At 42.0% G+C, this 20030-nt stretch overlaps 1 protein-coding gene across 1 annotated transcript in view; it reads right to left on the bottom strand.

Moving 5' to 3' along the window:
• The window catches only part of LOC122815731 (hepatic lectin-like), a 284846-nt gene that overhangs the window by 120727 nt on the left and 144089 nt on the right, over positions 1 to 20030 (bottom strand). Inside the window, exon 4 of the mRNA XM_044088486.1 lies at positions 9511 to 9620. Within this exon, the coding sequence (XP_043944421.1) occupies positions 9511 to 9620 (110 nt within the window). The remainder of the gene's footprint in view (positions 1 to 9510; positions 9621 to 20030) is intronic.

Raw genomic sequence — 20030 nt, 5'->3', positions numbered from 1 at the left:
GTTACAATAAAATTCCAAAATTTGCCACATTTTCTGCCAATTCTACTCACCACTGCACCTCTCTCTGAACATTAGGATGGCTAGAGCTACCACAATGTCTCTCCTTCATACAACTCTTAACATCCCACAACATTATATATAAACCCACTGCCTGCTCTGCTCTAACCTCCATTCTTTCTAGATACCTTTCCCCTAGATCTCTAAAATCTAAAGACAAACAGCTTCTACCAGTTCATAAACCCAACAAAAATACTGGAAAATGCCTCTACTCCCATCACATCACCAAGGCATGGAGCATGGATCTGTTCCTGCCCTAAGCCCTCTGCCTTGGCTACCTTTTACACTAGCACCTTTTACAGCAACCTTCTTGCCTTGGACTACCTCCTCGACAACCTCTGCCTATCACTTATGCTTTCTCTGCATTCTTTCCCTCCTACTTTTGTGTTTTTTTTTTTTTATTTATACTTGCATGTTGACTGTATCTGTGCTACCCCTTTGCATCTCTCCTCTCTTCCCACATCTGTTACTCTTGTTGCACACACTGATTCCCTTCTTCACCCTCTCGTCTGCTCCTGTGTTTCCTCTTGTGCTGTCTGTCCTCCCTTTTTTCCTATTCAGGTAGTTAATCAGGATTGTAGTGGAGTTCCTACTTTTATTGCCTTTGTGAATGTCGAGCATGTCTCTTCCAGTGCAATTCTTTTGACATGTATATTTTATTTGTATAAGAATTCTATTGTAAAGTATTATTATTAATTACCATGTACCTTGGAGCTTTTATCCCCGAACCTCCACTGAAAATGGGATACTAGTACCCCAGTCAGACTTTCCAGGTAAACAAATATCAAATAAATTAATAAACAAATAAATTTTGATTCTTTGAGGAATACCAGTGGAAGTGAGTATGAAGTCAGAGTATATGTGTGACCATTTAATGCACTGATATTTGTTAGAGAAGTAGTTGTTTTAGTATTTAAGGTGTTATTGCGGAGTTCCATTCTGGCTAACCTGTTGAGGAATATGGAATGCAATACAGTGTCAAAGGCCTTTGAGACGCCTATGGAGATAGAAGCAGTGATAAGGCCTTCAGTTTTATGATGATTGATGGTGTTGTAAAAGGACAGTAAGGCTGTTTCTGTGTTGCAATCAGAGCAAACTCCATGTTGAGTGGATGATAACATTTTTGATAGTAGGTGGTGTAACACTTGTTTATAAATACATTTCTCAAGTATATTTGAAAGGGAGAACTGTATGGCAAAGTGTCTGTAACTGGAAAGATTGCTCTGTAAGCCCCCTTTATGGAGTGGTGCATTATAGGGTTATTTCCTAATTTAAGGTGCATACTGTCCATTAATTGATCTATTAATTAAAATAGACATAGGGTAGTAGGGTATGACTTCTAAGGCAGTCTGAAGATATTTCTAGGAGAAGATTGTTATTGCTGTCATAAATATTCACTCTGCTTTTACAATGCCATTGCTTTTCAATAAAATCACATGACTCAGAGCCGTTAATAAGTTAACCCTTTCCTTTTCAACACTAGCTTATAGTTCTCCCTCTCATTCATTCCAGGGGAACTACAAACATTTAATCTTAACTGCCAAAAATATTCTTTCCAATCCAACTCATCTTTGGCTTTTTGCTCAATCACAGCAAATCTAAAATACATTGTGTCTTTTTCATTAAAATGCTTAAGTTTAATGTGCTTTACCAGAGCATTACTTAAATCAAGGGCCTCCACTAGTTTTAAATGTTCATAAATCCTTCTACAGAATTCTCTTACAATTCTCCCTACATAAAATGCAGAACATAGTTCACAGAGTGCAGTATAAACAACATACTTTGACTAACAGTTGAATTCACCTAACAGCTTTATATCATAATTTCTAGCTACTACTTTCTCAATGTGTTTTAGTTCTGCTGTGATTGAACAAGTAAAGAATTATGATTTTAGACTTGAAGCCAAAGATGAGCTGGGTTTGAAAGAATGCTTACAGTTTCCTAGAATGAATGAGAGGAAGAACTATAAGGCAGTGCTGAAAAGGAAAGGGTTAACTCATTAACGGCTATGAGTCATGTGATTTTATTGAAAAGGTACTTAATTGGAGTCCTAATTATTAGTTACTTGGTCTGATGAAGTTCTATATATGGAATGAAAGTGCTTACCAAGTTTTTTATTGTTTTGTAATAAAGTTATGAGGCGTTTGAGATTTTAAGTCATTTGTGTGCTTTATTACTTGTTTATTGTTATGGTTTTGAACAGTTTGTTATTGGATTTTGGATTTTATTTAATTCTATTGCTTTGCTAACTGAATGTTCTTCTTGTAGGATATGTCACATAGACTACTGGACATGCTAATGCTGTTGCTGTTTTTGCCCTGCTGTCTTTCTCCCTGTCATTTCTCTTTTTTTATTCAACATCTGTCAATGCATCTCTCTCCATTTTTGTTAATTTATTATGCAGTTACAGTTGTGGAAAGGACTTTGGAGCACCAGTGTCCTCCTCATCCTGCACCTGCCTGGTCCCCAGCTCTCCTCAGGCCTGTGCTTCTGCAGGGTAACCTGGGTTAGACTTTGGAGGGCAGCCAGGAGTTCTGTCTGGTGATGGCCTGTGGTGCACCTTCTCCAGTGGAGACTGTATTGTTCTCACTAAACAGTAACACTGGGAGGCCTTGGTTCACTTCGTAGGAGGTGCATATGCTGGTGCATAAGGCAAGGCACTTGTAGATGGACACATGCATGGGCAACATAGACTATATCCGTTATGAAAGAGATGCATAGTTGCTTCGCACTTATGACCAGACTAGCACTGCCCGCATCCAGCCAGGATCTCAGCCACAGAAGTGAATCACTTGTTATTGGATTATAGTTTTGCAGCTTGACAAGCAGTCTTCACCATACCCTATGCCCCATCATAGTTTTCCCCTTCCTTGTGTGTGTCTATACCTCCCTATTTGCTTTGCAGTCTTGGCCATCACCACTTATCTTCCCCTTTGTTTGTATGCATCTCTCCTTTTGTGCCAGCACCTCCCCATCAGTTTTATCTGAGCTATATGCTTGCGAGTCTGTCTTCACTATATTCTTAATTTTTCATTCCTTTCCTTATCATTCCCATATGCACCTTTTAACCTTCTTCTTTATATTATAAAAGCAGCACCTTCCTATGAATACAAATTACCATCCTTTCCGGACTTTTCCTTTCCTATTGTCCTTTTTTGTATACCTCTGATTTCTCTTCTTTATTTTTTATTATGTCATTTATATTATGTGCTTATAAGGCACTATGATGTAAATCCCTGTATGGACTGTCAGCTGTGCTCAGCTGTATGGGAGCAATGCTTTAAAGCATGTGGGGATTCCCAAGGAGACATGCTCACCTCCTCAATGCTACTGCTGTACATGGGTCACGTGACCTTGGATACAGCTACCTATTTCTCAGCACAGCTACTGGTGAGCTCACTTAGGAATGCATTAATTATTTTGCCCTGTCTCTGGCAGGGCTTCTGTATTGATTGTTTTGCATAAATATTCCCCATGAGGCTGTATCAGACAAGCTTGGCAGAGATACTAATCATTGTGCAGCTATGTTACTATTTTTTCTGAATACACCCTCCTCCCCATGTTTGAAGTAGTGTTTGCTTTACTATGAGAGTATTTACAAATATAACAACTTTTACTATATTTAATTCTCCAAATCCACATATATTGACTCATTGGGGGGGGGGGGGTGGACCTAGGAACTAAACCTTCTATTTAAGGGGTAAAATAAAACATTTCAGAGTTTTACTGGAAGGGCTCACCCAGATTCTGCTACAGTTTGTTGTGAGGGAAAGGTTAGTATGCTTTTTATTTGCTGTGTTTTGTATTACTTTATTGCATTTTTCTATTTTGTATAGTGTGATTTGTTTTCTTTACATTGTGTTTTCCTTGTATTCTGCTTTTAACTGCATACTAAAAGTTGAAAAGGGACCACAGCTCTGTCTCTTGTGAGTCAGACAGAAATTTTTCATACCCTCCTACCTGGTTACTGTTGTGTTCTTAAACACCACTGTCTTTCTAGTTGCCTGACCTTATGTTAATTTGACCATATATCTCATTTCCTCTCTGCTTTTACTAGCTGGTGTGAGTAAGCACAAAATTATCATTTTGTGACATCACCCCCTTCAACTATTTGAATTTATTGGCCATCCTACTGTACTCCATAGTACCAAAATACAAAAGTGACCATCCTCTTTCAATCTATCTTGCTGTTTTAAAAATAGTGACTTTCCACTAAAACTTAACTTTTAGACAGATAAAACTTAAGTTACCTACTTTCACATCTAACTCCTCTAGTGCACACTGCAGTGTTTAGGATACAATTTTTTCATCTTACCTTAAAGCATCTATTGCAAGACCACCAGTTATTGGAGAGCCTACATTCTGCCTCTCAGTAGTCATCTTGGGATTAGTGCTTCTATTTTCTCCTGGTGAGAGAAGGCATGCAGTTACATTATTTCCTGGAGACTGCTGATCACCAGAAAGCTTAATAACTGGTTTATAGGTGACAGCTTGGAATATGTGCTTATATTCTGATCCTGGTGAGAGTAGGAGCAGAGTGCATTGATTCCTGACTCTTTCTGGTTGGAGAGTGAGTGTCTGTGCTTAACGTACCTGATTGGTCTGGTTGCTATTCGAGGCATCTAACAGAAAAAGGCTACAAGCCTTCAGACCCTTGCATCATCTGGGACAAGACTGTCGATCACCAAACATGCTTTGGCCTGCTTCTCTTCTTGGGATTGGTGCTAACATTTTGCTTCTGGCGAGAGAAGAAGCAAAGGAGTATTGTATCTGAACAGAGTGAAGCTGTGCTGAGACCAGCATTAGTAGTAGCCAGGCAGTAGCCATTCATGTGACTCTCCTATTTTCATCATTCTTGACAAGTTAATTCTTTGTTTTCAGTAAGTACTGCTTGATTTCTTTCTAACTTCAGAATATCTGCCTAAATACTTCATCCATAAATTTTCAGGGTCTATGTATTAGTTTCCTTTCAAATGCTTGGCAGTGCTCTGTACAAACTCAGACACCTTGAGTGACATTTTTCCCGTAAAAGGACTAAATAAAAAAACAGCTCCAGTACTTAGTAATAATGACCATCCCTCCTGACATGTCTAAAGGTCAGTTCCCTGTGCTTTCTCCTATTAACCTGGTGAACTTGGGCATTCTGAGGCAGTGTAGCAACTGCCTCATGTACACAGACTACCCTGTTATCTTACATCCCAACACTCAAACTTGTGAGAGATGCACTTATATATCCAAAATGGAAGCCATGCACTCTCAAGCCAAGACTGGAATAGCTGGTTAAGAGGAGAAGGTCAACACCTGCACCACACCATATGCAACACATAGCCCTCAAGAACACCCACCATCACAACTCTCACATAAAAACACAAACCACACACCCACCTTCGTGGAGGATCTCAATAGAAATCTACCCAAACAGCAGAGACATCCAAGGCAGAAACGCACTCAACCACCACAACACACCACACACCACAAGACACATAGCTCACCTACACAGTGTGCCCCTCAACCTAAGCCCCTAAGGCAAAACAGTTTGCCCAATACACTAATCATAGGTGACTCAATAGTGAGGCACATGGATGTCCCACTCACTAGGTTGAATAAGGAGAAGGTAACAGTCAGCTGTCTATCAGTTGCCAGAATCCGACACATAACACATGCACTCAGGTCAATCCACAATAAGTACAAGTATGTCACTGTCCATATGGGTATGAATGACCTGAGATGGACCTCCCTGGACTACATGAAAAGAGACATGGAGGAGCTCTTGGATTATGTGGCCCAGGCAGGCATGACCGTAGCCCTGAGCAGCATCCTACCATTACCCAGAATGATACCACAGTACAAGCAGAAAATGACTGACTTCAACAATTGACTAAGTTTCTGGTGACATTCTAAGGGGATCCAGTATCTGTCTGCTTGGGATGACATGACTGGCAGATCTCGATGCTTTGCCAGAGATGGCCTGCATCTGTCACTCCTGGGTGTTTGGATACTGGCTAAGGCTCTTGCCAACCCTATAGCGCCTTTTTAGGTGATGTTCCAAAGACAAAATTACCACTGTAACAGCTATAAATAAATGCAATCTGAGGGTTATGCTGCTCAGTGCTAGAAGTCTAAATCTCAAGATGCACTTGCTCAAAGCACTCCTCAAAATGGAGAACATCGACATTTGTCCTGTAACAAAGACCTGGCTTAAAGCAGCATAAAATACTCCTGCACTACCAGGCTATAACTCATTCCACACCTTTCGGCCCCAGAACATGGACAGAAGCTCCAAAGGTGGTCGTGTCTCCATATTCATAAAGGATATGCTCACATCCAGACTAGTAGCCCAGCATAATGCATCTGAGATACTTCAGGTACAACTAACATTGGGTAAGATGGTGATTCAGGTCGTAGCCTGCTATAGATCCCCAACCATGACCCAAGACTCTCACTACACATTTCTAAGCACCCTGAAAACTATTAGGGTCCAACCCATTTTGCTCATACTAGACGACTTCAACTACCCCTTCATCAACTGGGAAAACTACTCATACACCAATACACTGGCCTAACGCTTCCTGGAATTAATCAATTCCAATGCCTTGGACCAGTTCATTCTTACCCCCACTAGAGGAAGCAATATCCTTGACCTGGTTATTACTAACATGGACAACCATTACTCTACACCAATAGTCAATTCCTCCCTGGCTAGATCTGGCCACAAACTAATCACCATGGAAATTCACATGTCACCCACACCCCCCACAAAGGAAACCACCATGAATAACTTCTCCAAAGCTGACTTTGGGCTCCTAAAAACAGAGGTAGCTAACTTCACGGCACCCATGTCAGTGGTAAATAGATGCATGACTGCCAAATCATACAACAATGCACTGTACAAACATGTATATAAATGCATGGAACTAACCATACCCAACAGAACCAAGACACTCTCCTCCAAAAAAGGAAGACAATATGATGGATCCCTGCCATTAATAAACTCTACAATAGAAGGAAGAAACTGTTGCAGGAAAAGGTGAAGTCCCAAGACTGGAAAAACTCCCATACTAACCTCAACAAAAAGTTGAGACCCCTCATCAAAACCTCTAAAGCCAGCTATGAAGGCAGAATTGTAGCAGGCACTAAAAACAACCACAAAGCCTTCTTTAGTTAGAATATCCATCACAATACCCAGGTTTGCTCTGAGTTACTGTATAATGGTACCTCCTATACTGAGCCAAGAGATATTGCCAACATACTGGCCGACAGATTCAGTGCCAACTTTACCCTTTCTCCTCCCCTAAAGGACCAATCACAATACCAGAGGAATGCCAGGCACCCAGCATTACTGCAGCACAGATTAAAGCTGCATTGTCCAAGGCCAAGAATACAGCTTCCATGGGACCAGAAAATATTCCTGGCTGTGTTCTACATGAACTACAAAGTGGACTGGCACCACATCTGTGTGCCCTGTTCAATCACAGCCTCACCTCAGGCTTTGTCCCTACTGAATTGCACACTGCTACAGTCATTCCTCTCCATAAAGGGGGAGCGACTACAGACCCTGGTAATTATTGCCCCATTAGCCTGATGAGTCTGATATGTAAGGCTATAGAGAGCATCATCATGGACCTATTTAACAAGGATATAGGAAATCTCCAAACTCTAGATCCCACTCAATTTGGTTTTGCGAAATTTGGATCATGCCTGCTCAACCTGGTTGACTTCTTTGAATCAGTCACCAGAGCTATGGATGAGGGCAAGGCAGTTCATACAGCCTACCTCGATTTAGCCAAGGCATTTGATACCACTCCCCACTCAGGAATTATTGATAAACTCACCAAACTAGGCATCAACCCCTATATCACTAGGTGGGTTGCAAATTGGCTCACAGATAGAACCCACAGTGTAAAAGTAACAGACTCCAAGTCAGACTGCCGACCAGTCACGAGTGGAATCCGACAGGGATCAGTCCTGGCTCCTTACCTGTTTGGCATATACTTTTCAGAGGACCAGGCCAACACGGGGGGGACTCTGGCTAACTAACCATGTTCACAGATGAATGCAAGCTGGGAGCCATTATTAACTCCCCAAGTGATGTAGACATCCTACAGAAAGGCCTCACTGAGACCAATAACTGGTGTCAAAACCATGGCCTTAAGCTTAATGCCAAAAAAATGCATCGTCATCCCCTTTGGGAAAAACTCAGTTCGCACTAATTACCACATTGATGGGAGCCCACTGAACAGTGAAGGCTCTATAAGAGAACTGGGGACACAGGTTGACAGCAACTTCTCCTTCGACCACCACATTGCCACTGTGGTCAGAAAGTCCTTCTATGTGGCACATCTCATTACCAAGGGTTTTGCATCTAAGAAGAAAGAGGTCATCATCTCTCTCTACTCTTCCCTCATTAGACCAATCATAGAGTATAATGCCCCATTTGGCATGTACCTCACTAGACACATGCAACAGCTGGAATGGCCACAAAAGTACCTCACAAAGAGGATCCTAGGCCTTAAACACATGCCCTGTATGGACAGACTCAAAAACTTCAGCTATTCTCTATCTCATGTCGCCTACTTAGAGGCGATCTCTGCTTGACTTATAAAGCCATATCTGACCCAGCTCTGTTAGAAATGCTACATCTGAAGAAATCCCAATCCCTCCAAACCACATGCTCCAGAGACCTCGACCTCATTACCACAATCAACAATGCTGGAGGGAGAGGTTCATAACCCAGAGACTGCCCATGCTATGGAATTGACTTCCCATACATGTTAAGCAGAGCACCTCACTGGCCCTCTTCAGGAGAAATCTAGATGAGTAGATGGGAAATAGAAAGTTCATCCCAGGGATCACTCCAGTGGCTCTAATTCTTAGAAGCACTGGGAACTAACGTCGGGAGGCACGATGCCAGGGCACTTCTATGGGCTAGGCTTGCAAAGGCTCCAGGGCCATTAGCCTAGTACACACCTATAAACCTATAAACCTGACATCTGATTACAGAGTTGCAGCAAAAATTTAATTTCAAGCAATAAACATTCAGGATATCATTTGAATATACTTATATTTGTGTCCATAATACTTATTTTACTTTTCTCTAATACTGATTCAATTCCATGTTTAAAATGGATGTGTAAGAAAAACACTTGTGGAGGTTTGCTACATTGACTGGCAATTAGATAAACTAAATGTGTACAAATGCCTTGCAAAGTTATTACAATTCATCCTAGTAAAAAGGTATTATTTCAATAAGAATTCTATTGAAAGAATTTTAAATCTAAGCATTATCAAGCTGAACATCTTATAAACATTTACGATCCACATTTCAAATTGCTCCTACTTATCTCTATTTCAGAAAAGGAATTTCTTCTGCAAGTGAAAATACCAAAAGGAATTCCTTTTCTTAAGACATTTTAGTGTGACTGTTGCTCCATTATAGAAATCTATAAAACATACTTTACTCCGTCATCATAGCTTGTTCCATCCACCCATTGCCATATCCCTTCTTGTTGTTGATCTGTCAAGCCAATCCAGTAATGCGAAGTAGTTATTTGGGAAAACACATCCTGTTAAAAAAATATATCAGAAGTTCTTTTCTCAGTGTTTGTTTAATATCATGTTTATAGAAATCAATGCTATCTTGTATTCCAGAATGTATCCAGTAACAGTGCTGTTGCAAATTAATGACATATTAAAATGTATCTATAGGTGATAACGTAAAGGTTTCTGGAAGCTATCTTTTAGATATTTTGATGAGAAAAGCAGTTCTATACAGCAGTTAGATATTAAATTTATGCTCTTCTAATGATGCAAGCAAATTCCCCTTTCAATGAAATTTATGAACATGACTCTTCCCTCAGGGACATACAGTATGCATGTGAAAGTTGATAAGATTTGAATACACATTAATCTTTGCAAATTCCATACTTTAACAACTTTGCTAGACTACTTCATATTCTTTGCATGCAATAATTCACTGTTAAGGCTTGTCCAGTTTAGTAATAAACATGCCAGGCCTAACAATATAATTTGCAATTCTTTCCACATTTATTTATAGCATGCCTATAACGTCTCTAGCATTTTCACCCGGGTTTAGAGTTCAGAGTAATACTTTACTTTTTATTTATATATTATTATTAGCAAAGAAGTAATATTACTGTGATGCCTGTGCCCTGGCTCAGCAATCAAGGAACCTCAGTCCTCACCACTAACACCAGAGAGGGCATCTCATATAGGAGGAAAAGATAACAAATACACACAGAAAAGTACAATTTCCCTTAAGAACACACAGAGATCACAGTCAGTCTGGGGCTGGTTGCTCCCTTGCTCCCCAGGTCCCCAATATGACTCCCCACTGGCACAGCTATAGGGTCCAGATCTCAGCCTAGCTCAGCAAGCTAAAACCTCCAGTACCCTCTCTGTCCAACCAGTGCTTCGTGTCCCTGTCCAAGTAGCTGACACACACACACACACACACACACACACACACACACACACACACACACACACACACACACACACACACACACTTTGAGAAGAGGTTATACAGCCACACAGACCCTCCTGGGAAAGGTTGACACAGGTTCTCCAGCTGTGCCCCTATTACCCAGACTATACGGTAGGAATTTACTCTAGAGCTTAAGTTATCTCTACACAAACCAGCCGCAGTTAAAAGGTTTTAAAATATTTAATAATACATAATTAAAACCACAAGACAATAATTTCTACTACACAGTCAGTGCTAGTCAAGTGTTCATGGATCACATAGAAATGCTTAAATTAAATCAGTAGCACAGTCCTGACATCACAGAAAAACACAGACTAATATTTTCTAATTTCTAGCTATCACTAAGAGAAAACACAGTGATACAATACTACTTACATAAAGAGAGCATAAGGCAGTGCTGAGTTGGATGTTCAAGACAAAAATGTTTACTGTTACTCTCGGAGCTATAGTTTTTAAAATCACTAGCACACATTTCTGCTGGGCCCTCCCAGATTACATCACTTTTCACACTTGGGTTTCCCAGTATACACATTACATCATTTTTTACACTTAGCCTGGGGTTCCCAGGCCATCAGGCTACATTATTTAGCAAGCTAACACCTGCTCAGGAAGCTACAACAATAAAAGACATTTCACATGTACACTCTAGTAATTATTCTTTAAGTTAAAACAATAGAAAGAATGTGCTAGCCCAGATCAAATGGCTCAGAGCTCTGGAGATCAAAGGACATACAAGACATAATTTTAATTTCAAAGAACAGATGTGAAATGCTTGACTTAATTTTCTTTACAGCAGAGGGCCATGTTGCCACATTGTTTTAACAGCATTTTTTTTCATGTAAGACAGCAAGCCTGTATTTTACGTTCATATTTACAATGACAGAGTTATGTGCAAAATTCTATCTGGCTCAGCTGGCAGCCTCCACCCTTCTCTACCAGTCTTCGCATATCTCCCCCCCTGGGGAACTCAAGCTAGTTTTTCAAGTGACCCTTGAGAAACACCGCTTGAGAGGGACAGGTCTATCTAAGTATACCTTACCCCGTTTCCTGTCTTGAATGCCCATCTGCATTGGCATTGCTACTCCCACTGCAGTGCTGCACTGACATATATGCTTGCAACCACAGGCTCCATATTAGCAACATGGCATTTTGCTGACTGGCTCTGTTTAACCATGTTAAAGGGTTGTGATCTGTCATTACAATGAATTTTCTTCCAGAGAGATAAGGCTGAAGTTTCTTCAGTGCCCACACTATGGCTAGACATTCCTTTACTACAGCTGCATAGCATTCCTTCCTGGGTTGGAGCCTATGACTGAGATAAACCACTGAGTGCTCTTTCCCCTCTGAAGAAATCTGGCTAAATACACCCCCCACCCCATGGTTCAAAGCATCCACCTGCACAACAAATTATTTGCTGTAATCTGGACTGGCTAACACAGGGGGTCCTCCAAAAGCTTCTTTAAGCTTCTCAAATGCCTGCTCACATGCTGGGTTCCACACTACCTTATCTGGCCTGTTCTTCCTTGTCAGGTCTGTGAGGGGAGCAGCTATGGTACTATAACTGGGGACAAACTTTTCGTAGTACCCTGCTGTCCCTAAAAATGCCCTCACCTGCTTTTTGGTAACAGGTGCAGGCCATGCCTGAATGGCTTCCACTTTGGCAGGTTCTGGCCTTATCTTAGCACTCCTCACTTTATGTCCTAAGTAAGAGACCTCTGTCATACCCACCTGACATTTGCTTGGCTTAATGGTAACTCCTGCCCTCTGTAGTCTGCCCAGCACCTCCCTGATATGCTGATGGTGCTCTTCCCAGGAATGGCTGTAGATGGCAATATCATCTAGGTAAGCAAGGGCAAACCCTCCTGTTCCTGCTAGCATATGAGGCATTCTTCATCCCAAAGGGCATTTTTGTGAACTCATACAAGCCAAAAGGAGTCACAAAGGCTGACTTCTCTCTAGCACTGGGAATCAAGGCACCTGCCAGTAACCCTTGGTAAGATTAATGGTTGTAAGATAATTAGCCCCACCCAGCTGCTCTAGGGCCTCATCTGTCCTAGGCATGGGGTAAGGATCTGACTCTGTGTGACTATTTAATTTCCTGTAGTCCACACAGAACCTGGTGCTGCCATCCTTCTTTGGCAACAGTACCACTGGGGAGGCCCAGGGGATTTTGCACTCTTGAATCACCCCTAGTTCTAATATCTCCTGTACCTCCTTCCTCAGAGTCTGTTTGACTCTCTCAGGCACCCTATAGGGGTCCTGCCTAATAGGTGTTTGGGGTCCTGTATCCACCTGGTGCTGCACTATTTGGGTGCACCCTGGTTTCCCAGTGAACATGTCCCCAAATTCCTGCAATACTGCTCAGATTTCTCAAACCTGGGTAGGAGATAGCTGCTGAGACATTGGTACCCCTTCCACCAAGGTGCCAGCCCGAGCCTCACTGAGGAGATCAGTCACCACTCATCTCAAATTAAATCTAGAGGTCCCCTCACCCTATGCCCATACAACAACTCAAAGGGTGAAAACCTGTGGATTCCTGGGGAACCTCTCTGTAAGCAAACAACAGATGGGGCAAATATTTGTCCCACTCCCTCTTAAACTGATCTGCAAGTGCCCATAGCATGGACTTGATTGTAGAGTTTAACCTCTCAACAAGACCATTAGTCTGGGGATGGTAGGGGGTGGTCTTCATGTGCTTTACCCCACAGGACTTCCACAGACAAGCCAGCAGGTCTGACATGACATTGACACCTCTGTCAGTCAGTATTTCTTTTGGGAAACCTGCCCTGATGAAAATCTCTAAAAAAGCATTTGCCACCTTCTCTGCCTCAATGGAGGACAAAGCCACTGTCTTAGGGTATTGTGTAGCATAATCCACTACCACTAGGATATACTTTTTCCCTGTGGAACTTGGGGTACTCAGATTACCCATGATATCCATAGCTACCCAATGAAATGGCTCTTCAATCACAGGCAAAGGCATCAAAGGAGCTCTCACCTTGTCTCCTGCCTTGCCTACCTTTTGGCACTGCTCACAAGTCCTGCAGTACCCTGTTACATTTCTGGAAATTCCAGGCCAATAGAAGTTCTGCATAATATGTCTCTTTGTATGTTTTATGCCCATATGACCTGCAAAGGGAATATCATGGGCTATGGCTAGAAGCGCCAGATGGTAGGCTCTATGTACTACCAACTGCTGTACTCTCTCACCTTCTAGCCCTCCCTCAGGGGTCCACTCTCTGCATAGTAACCCTTTGTCCCAGTGTACAAATTCCCCCTTTCCTTAAGAATCATGTGCCTCCTTAGCTACCTGCCTCAGACCTTGCAATGTAGGGTCTGAGAGCTAAACTTGTCTCAACTCTCTCCTTGTAACCCTTCCCAGCTCCCCTTCCACAGGAAGTCTGGCATTCTCTGACAGTGGTGCCTCATTGTCAACCTGGGTACTACTACTCACCTCTACCTTTGCAGTCACTCTATCCAAGGGACCATCAGTACCCACAAGCAGTGTGGCTCACCTTCAGTCTCACTGCTACAGTGTAGCTTCCTCCCTGAAGTAACCACCACCTTACCAGTCCTGGTTGCAAGTATGCGGTCTGTCTGGGTCTCCCCAGGCTACCAGACCCACATGCTTGTCTCCAAGCCTGACTGCGTGTAACTGCATAAGTACATGGTACTGCCTCATCCAAATCCTTCCCTCTCAGGACATCTGCAGGATGGTAGTTCCATATCCCTGTTCTCTCAAGACAACATATTATTGGCATTTTGTCTTTCCCACTTACTGGCTCTCTCACCTTTTGCTCCCCACCTTGCCTCTATGGACATCTGTATGCTACATGGCCCCACTGGTTGCATTCAAAACATTTAACCCTAGCTCCTGGACATGTATTTGGACTAGTGACTTCCTCAGCTACTGCTAGATTCTGTTGGGGCAGTCTGTGCTGCCCACCATGGGTTCCTCTAGACCCATGAGCAGTACTGGGGGTCCCTTTCCTGTGCAGGACCAGGACCAGATCCTCATGTCCTCAGACAAAGTGGTAAGGGCTTGTTCCCTCACCAAAAGGTCTTCCAGCCCTTCAAAAGTGGGGACCTGGCATCCACTCACCCACCTATGGAAATAAGTGCTCAGTTCAGCAACATATTCACACACACTTTCATCTGCCATGCATCTATGCTCACAAAACTTTTTTTCCAAAATGATTGACTTCAACAATTGGCAAAGCTTCTGGTATCATTCAAAGGGGATCCAGTATCTGTCTGCCTGGGACGACATGATCGACAGACCAGGATGCTTTGCCTGATGGTCTGCAACTGTCGCCCCTGGGATTCAGGTTACTGGCTAAGGCTCTTGCCACCCCTATAGTGCCTTTTTTAGACAAAGTTCAAAGGACAAAACCACCACCGTAACAGGTACAAGCATGCAAAATCTGAAGGTAATGCTACTCAATGCTAGAAGTCTAAACCTCAAAATGCACTCTCTCGAGGCACTCCTAAAAATGGAGAACATCGATATCTGTGAAGTAACTGAGACCTGGTTCAAGGCTCCAGAGAGAACCCCTGCAATACCAGGCTACAGCTCTTAACACACTTTTCGGCCACCAAAGCAGGACCAAAATACTAAAGGTGGAGGAGTGTCAATATTCACCAAGGATATTCACACCACCAGGCTAGTTGCCCAACACAACGCATCTGAAATTCTCCAGGTGCAACTAACACTAGGTAAGACTGCAATCCAAATTGTAGCTTGCTACGGATCCCCCACCATGCCCCAAGATTCTCACTACACCTTTCTAAACATACTGGAAAATATTAAGATAGAACCAAACACCCTAATACTGGATGATTTTAACTACCCTGCCATTAACTGGGAAAACTACTCATGTACCAACACCTTTGCCCAGCGTTCTTGGAATTCATAAATTCCAATGCCCTGGATCAACTAATCCATAGTCCCACCAGGGGCTCCAATATCCTAGACCTGGTCATTACCAACATGGGAAATTGATGCTCCACACCTTTGGTCACCCCCTCGTTAGTCAGATCTGACCATAAGCTAATAACCCTTAACATCCACATCCCACCCCCAGACCCCAGTAAGGAAACCTCCATAAAAAACTTCTCCAAAGCCAACTTCATGCTACTCAAGTCAGAACTGACAAACTTCAAGACACTCATGCAGATGGGAACTGAAAGTTCAACTGCTGAATCCTACACTAAGGCACTGTACGAGCACATCCACTCATGCATGAGTCGTGCCATCCCAAATAGAACCAAGATGCTCTCATCCAAAAAAGGAAGCCAATCTGGTGGTTCCCTGCCATAAACAAACTTTACAATGAAAGGAAGAAACTGTTGCAGAAAAGAGGAAAATCCCAGGATGAAAAAAACTCCCTTACCAGCCTCAGTAAGAAACTGAAATCCCTCATAAAATCCTCCAAAGCTAGCCACGAAAATAAAATTGCCAAAGATTCCAAAGACAACCACAAGGCATTCTATAACTATGTCAAGAATCTAAATGTCAATGCTCAGATCTCCTCTGAGCTAAAACAGAATGGCATTAAATATACTGATCCCAAGGATATTGCCAATATCCTGGCAGATCGATTCAGTGCCAACGTCACCCCCCTCTCACCCCCTAAATGGCCCATCTCAATACCGGAAAATTGCCAAATTCTGGTAATAATGGCCACACAGGTAAAAAACGAACTCTCCAAAGCTACGAATACAGCATCCATGGGACCAAATGACATCCCAGGCTGTGTACTACATGAACTATAATATGAAATGGCACCTCACCTAAGTGTCATGTTTAATCATAGCCTCATCTCAGGTTTCGTGCCTACTGAGTGGCGCAGAGCTACAGTTATCCCACTCCTCAAGGGGGCATCCACCTTGGATCCTGGAAACTACCATCCTATCAGTCTGACGAGCCTTATCTGCAAGGCCATGGAGTGTATTATCATGGAACTTATAAACAAAGACATTGGCAACTTTCAAACACTGGACCCCACGCAGTTTGGGTTTGTGAAGGGCCTATCTTGTCTCCTGAACCTGTTTGACTTCTTCAAATCAGTCTCCAGAGCCATGGACAAGGGTAAGGTGGTTCACACAGCCTATCTAGACCTTGCCAAAGCCTTTGACACCATCCGCCACTCTGGAATCATAGATAAACTTAATAAGCTGGGCATTAATCCCTACATCACCCAATGGGTTGCTAACTGGCTTACTGATAGAACCCACACTGTAAATGTAGCTGACTCCAAATCCAACTCCAGACAAGTGACAAGTCGAGTACCTCAGAGTTCAGTCTTGGGACCGCTTTTGTTTGGCATCTACTTCTCTGAAGTACAGGCCAACACAAAGGGACTCTGGCTAACAAAGTTCGCAGATGACTGCAAACTGGGAGCCATTATTGAATCTCCAAATGATGTGGATACTCTACAAAAGTGCCTTACAGAAACAGATGCTTGGTGCCAGAGCCATGGGCTCAAGCTCAATGCCAAGAAATGTATAGTTATCCCTTTTGGGAAAAAACATGTAGCCATGAATTACCATATAGGTGGCAGTACACTAAACACCGAAAGTGTGATAAGAGACTTAGGGACACAGGTGGACAGTGGTCTCACTTTCGATAACCACATTGCCACAGCAGTCTGGAAATCCTTCTATGTGGCACACCTCATCACTAAGGGCTTTTCATCCAGAAAAAAGGAGGTCATTGTCCCATTGTACTCATCCCTCATTAGACCCATTATAGAATACAACGCCCCATTTGATATGTACCTCTCAAGACATCTGTAACAACTGGAAAAGCCACAGAAATACCTCACTAAAAGAATCACAGGTCTAAAGCAGATGCACTACGCTGACCGCCTTAAAAAAACTCGAGCTATACTCTGTCACATATCGTCTACTCAAAGGTGATCTCAGCTTAACAGTCAAACCCAGAGCTGTTGGACATGCTCCACTTAAAGAAATCCCAACCTTCAGAGCCACACGCTCCAGGGATCTAAACCTTGTCATCATAATAAACAAAACATGCTGGAGGGATAGGTTCCTGACCCAGAGACTCCCCAGACTCTGGAATAAATTGCTCATACATGTCAAGCAGAGTGCCTCTTTGGCCCTTTTCAAAAGTAAACTTGACGATTGGATGGGAGAAAGGAAATTCACCCCGCAGATCACGTCAGTCGCCCTGCTAGACAGGGGTCCAGGGAAGTAAATAGTGTGGGAAGAAATAGCCAGAGAATTGTTATGGCTAGGCTTGTATAGGCCCTAGGGCTGATAGCCTAGTGCCAACCTATGAACCTATGAATCCTGTACATTTCAGATATTAGCTTAAAACATTCTAAAAGACATTTCTTTACAGCAGTATAATTAAAACATTCAGGCATTTTTGATACAGCAGTAACAGCTTTACCATGGAGTAAGGGGGTCAGGAACCGTACCCAGAGACCTTGGTCGACTTCATACTGTTTACTTACCCTCTCAAACACATGAATGAAACTATCAAAATGATCCCCCTCTTTAAACTGCGGAAGAAATTTACTGACTATTTGGGCTTCTGGGGTCCAGTTACTCCCTTCCCCATTACCTCCATGACTCTGGTGAAGAGTCAGCATTTCCCTCTCATACCTCCTCTCCCATTCCTTTTCCTTGGCCTCTATCTCCAAACGCCTGGCTTCCAACTCAAGTCTCTTTAGCTCCAGCTAGATTTTTAAGTCTACTGCAGAAAGGTTGAGCTGTCCATTCTCCGGGGATATTGTATCTCCACTGCCAGTCTGACTGTCCTCCTGGATGCGGTTTTCTAATGCACTGTAACCAATGCTGCAATCAGGTCTGCCTTAGATTTCCATGCACAAGTACCCTAGCCTGGCACATCTCCGCCAGCTGGCTCCTTGTCAGCTTTCCATACTCCTCTGCTGACATGCTGCCTGCTCACCCTGACTAACTAAACTAACAAAAGAAATAAAACAATTGTGATCTGAACTCTGAGTATTCACTGCATCACTGATTTAGAGTCCAAAACACCTTCAAAGCTCACTGTACACAAGCTACAGGATTCACTCTACCCACACCACTACAAGCCTATCAGTATTTGTCAACTAATTAATATGTGATGTGGATATCCCACCGCTGACAAATGTGAGGATATCCCAAACACTGTGTGCTCTTAAGGGAAATTGCACTTTACTGTGTGTATTTGTTATCCTTTCCTCATATGTTAGATGCTCTGGTGTTAGTCGTGAGGATTGAGGCTCCTTGATTGGGCCAGGGCACGGGCGTCACAATTACAATTACTAGTATTAGTATTTTGGTAATCATGTAAGTGAGCAAGAAACAAATGCACCTTTCATGTAAAGCTCAGTCCTAGTCTCAGTCAGTTAATTAATAATTGCTTAAGTGAATGCATTGTAAATTATCAAACTCAAGCAGCAGGGTTTAGAGTTATAATATAAAATGACAAAGAACAGTAATGTTTTCTTTTAGGGTATGCAATGTCAAAAAATAGTAAATTTTTTCCAGGTTAACACACTTAAATAATAACACAATGGAAATAAATAAATAACATTAGTTATTTGGGTGGATTATATGCTATGTGTATATATATATATATATATATATATATATATATATATATATATATATATATATATATATAGTATTATATATATCTATCTATATATATATATATCTATGGGTCCACTTCAGAATTTCGAATCTCAGAACTTTGAAACCCTAATGATCGAAGACCATATGTTCGAAGTTTTGAAGCTTTGAAATTCTAAACGGGGATCGGCATACACCGCGGACTGGGAGATTTCCCTTATCCTCGCTGTAGTGCAATCTTGGAGTTGGTATATTTAAGTTGTGGTGGGTGTGGGGGGTGCAGGGGAGCTTGCCCCCCTACTATACACAGGTTACTGTGTGCTTTATGGGTTTTGCAGGTCTACTGTACATTTTCAAACATTCAAATGTTCGATCATATGGTGTCGGCCATATGGAATTTGAAGGTTCGGTTATGTGAAGTAGACATATATATATATATATATATATATATATATATATATATATATATATATATATTTAAAGACATATATGTATATTTACTTATATTTGATTACCAGAAAGTCCTACTCTACAGATAGCATTTTTAATAGAGGGCTGGATAGAAAAGCTTGACAAAAAAATGAGCAGTAAACAGTAAGAAATATATAATAAATTAAAATATTAAAACAATTAATAAATCAAAAGCTTAGCAATATCACATTAGATGGAAGAGTGAAAGTTTACACGCATATGAGTTGCGGTAGCTAAAAAGTACCTAAGAGACATACCTCCCTGGTGGTTCATGGTTGAGCTCTCAGAGTATGTGTCCCAAGAAGGTATGACCTTAGCCCTAAGCAGCATCCTACCTTCACCAAGAATGATACCGCAATACCAACAAAAGATAATTGACTTCAACAATTGG

The sequence above is a fragment of the Protopterus annectens genome, chromosome 1.part1, assembly GCF_019279795.1.
Source record: "Protopterus annectens isolate FY-2018-M chromosome 1.part1, PAN1.0, whole genome shotgun sequence".
NCBI classification, from domain to species: domain Eukaryota; kingdom Metazoa; phylum Chordata; order Ceratodontiformes; family Protopteridae; genus Protopterus; species Protopterus annectens.
This window is presented reverse-complemented; position numbering and strand designations above follow the sequence as displayed.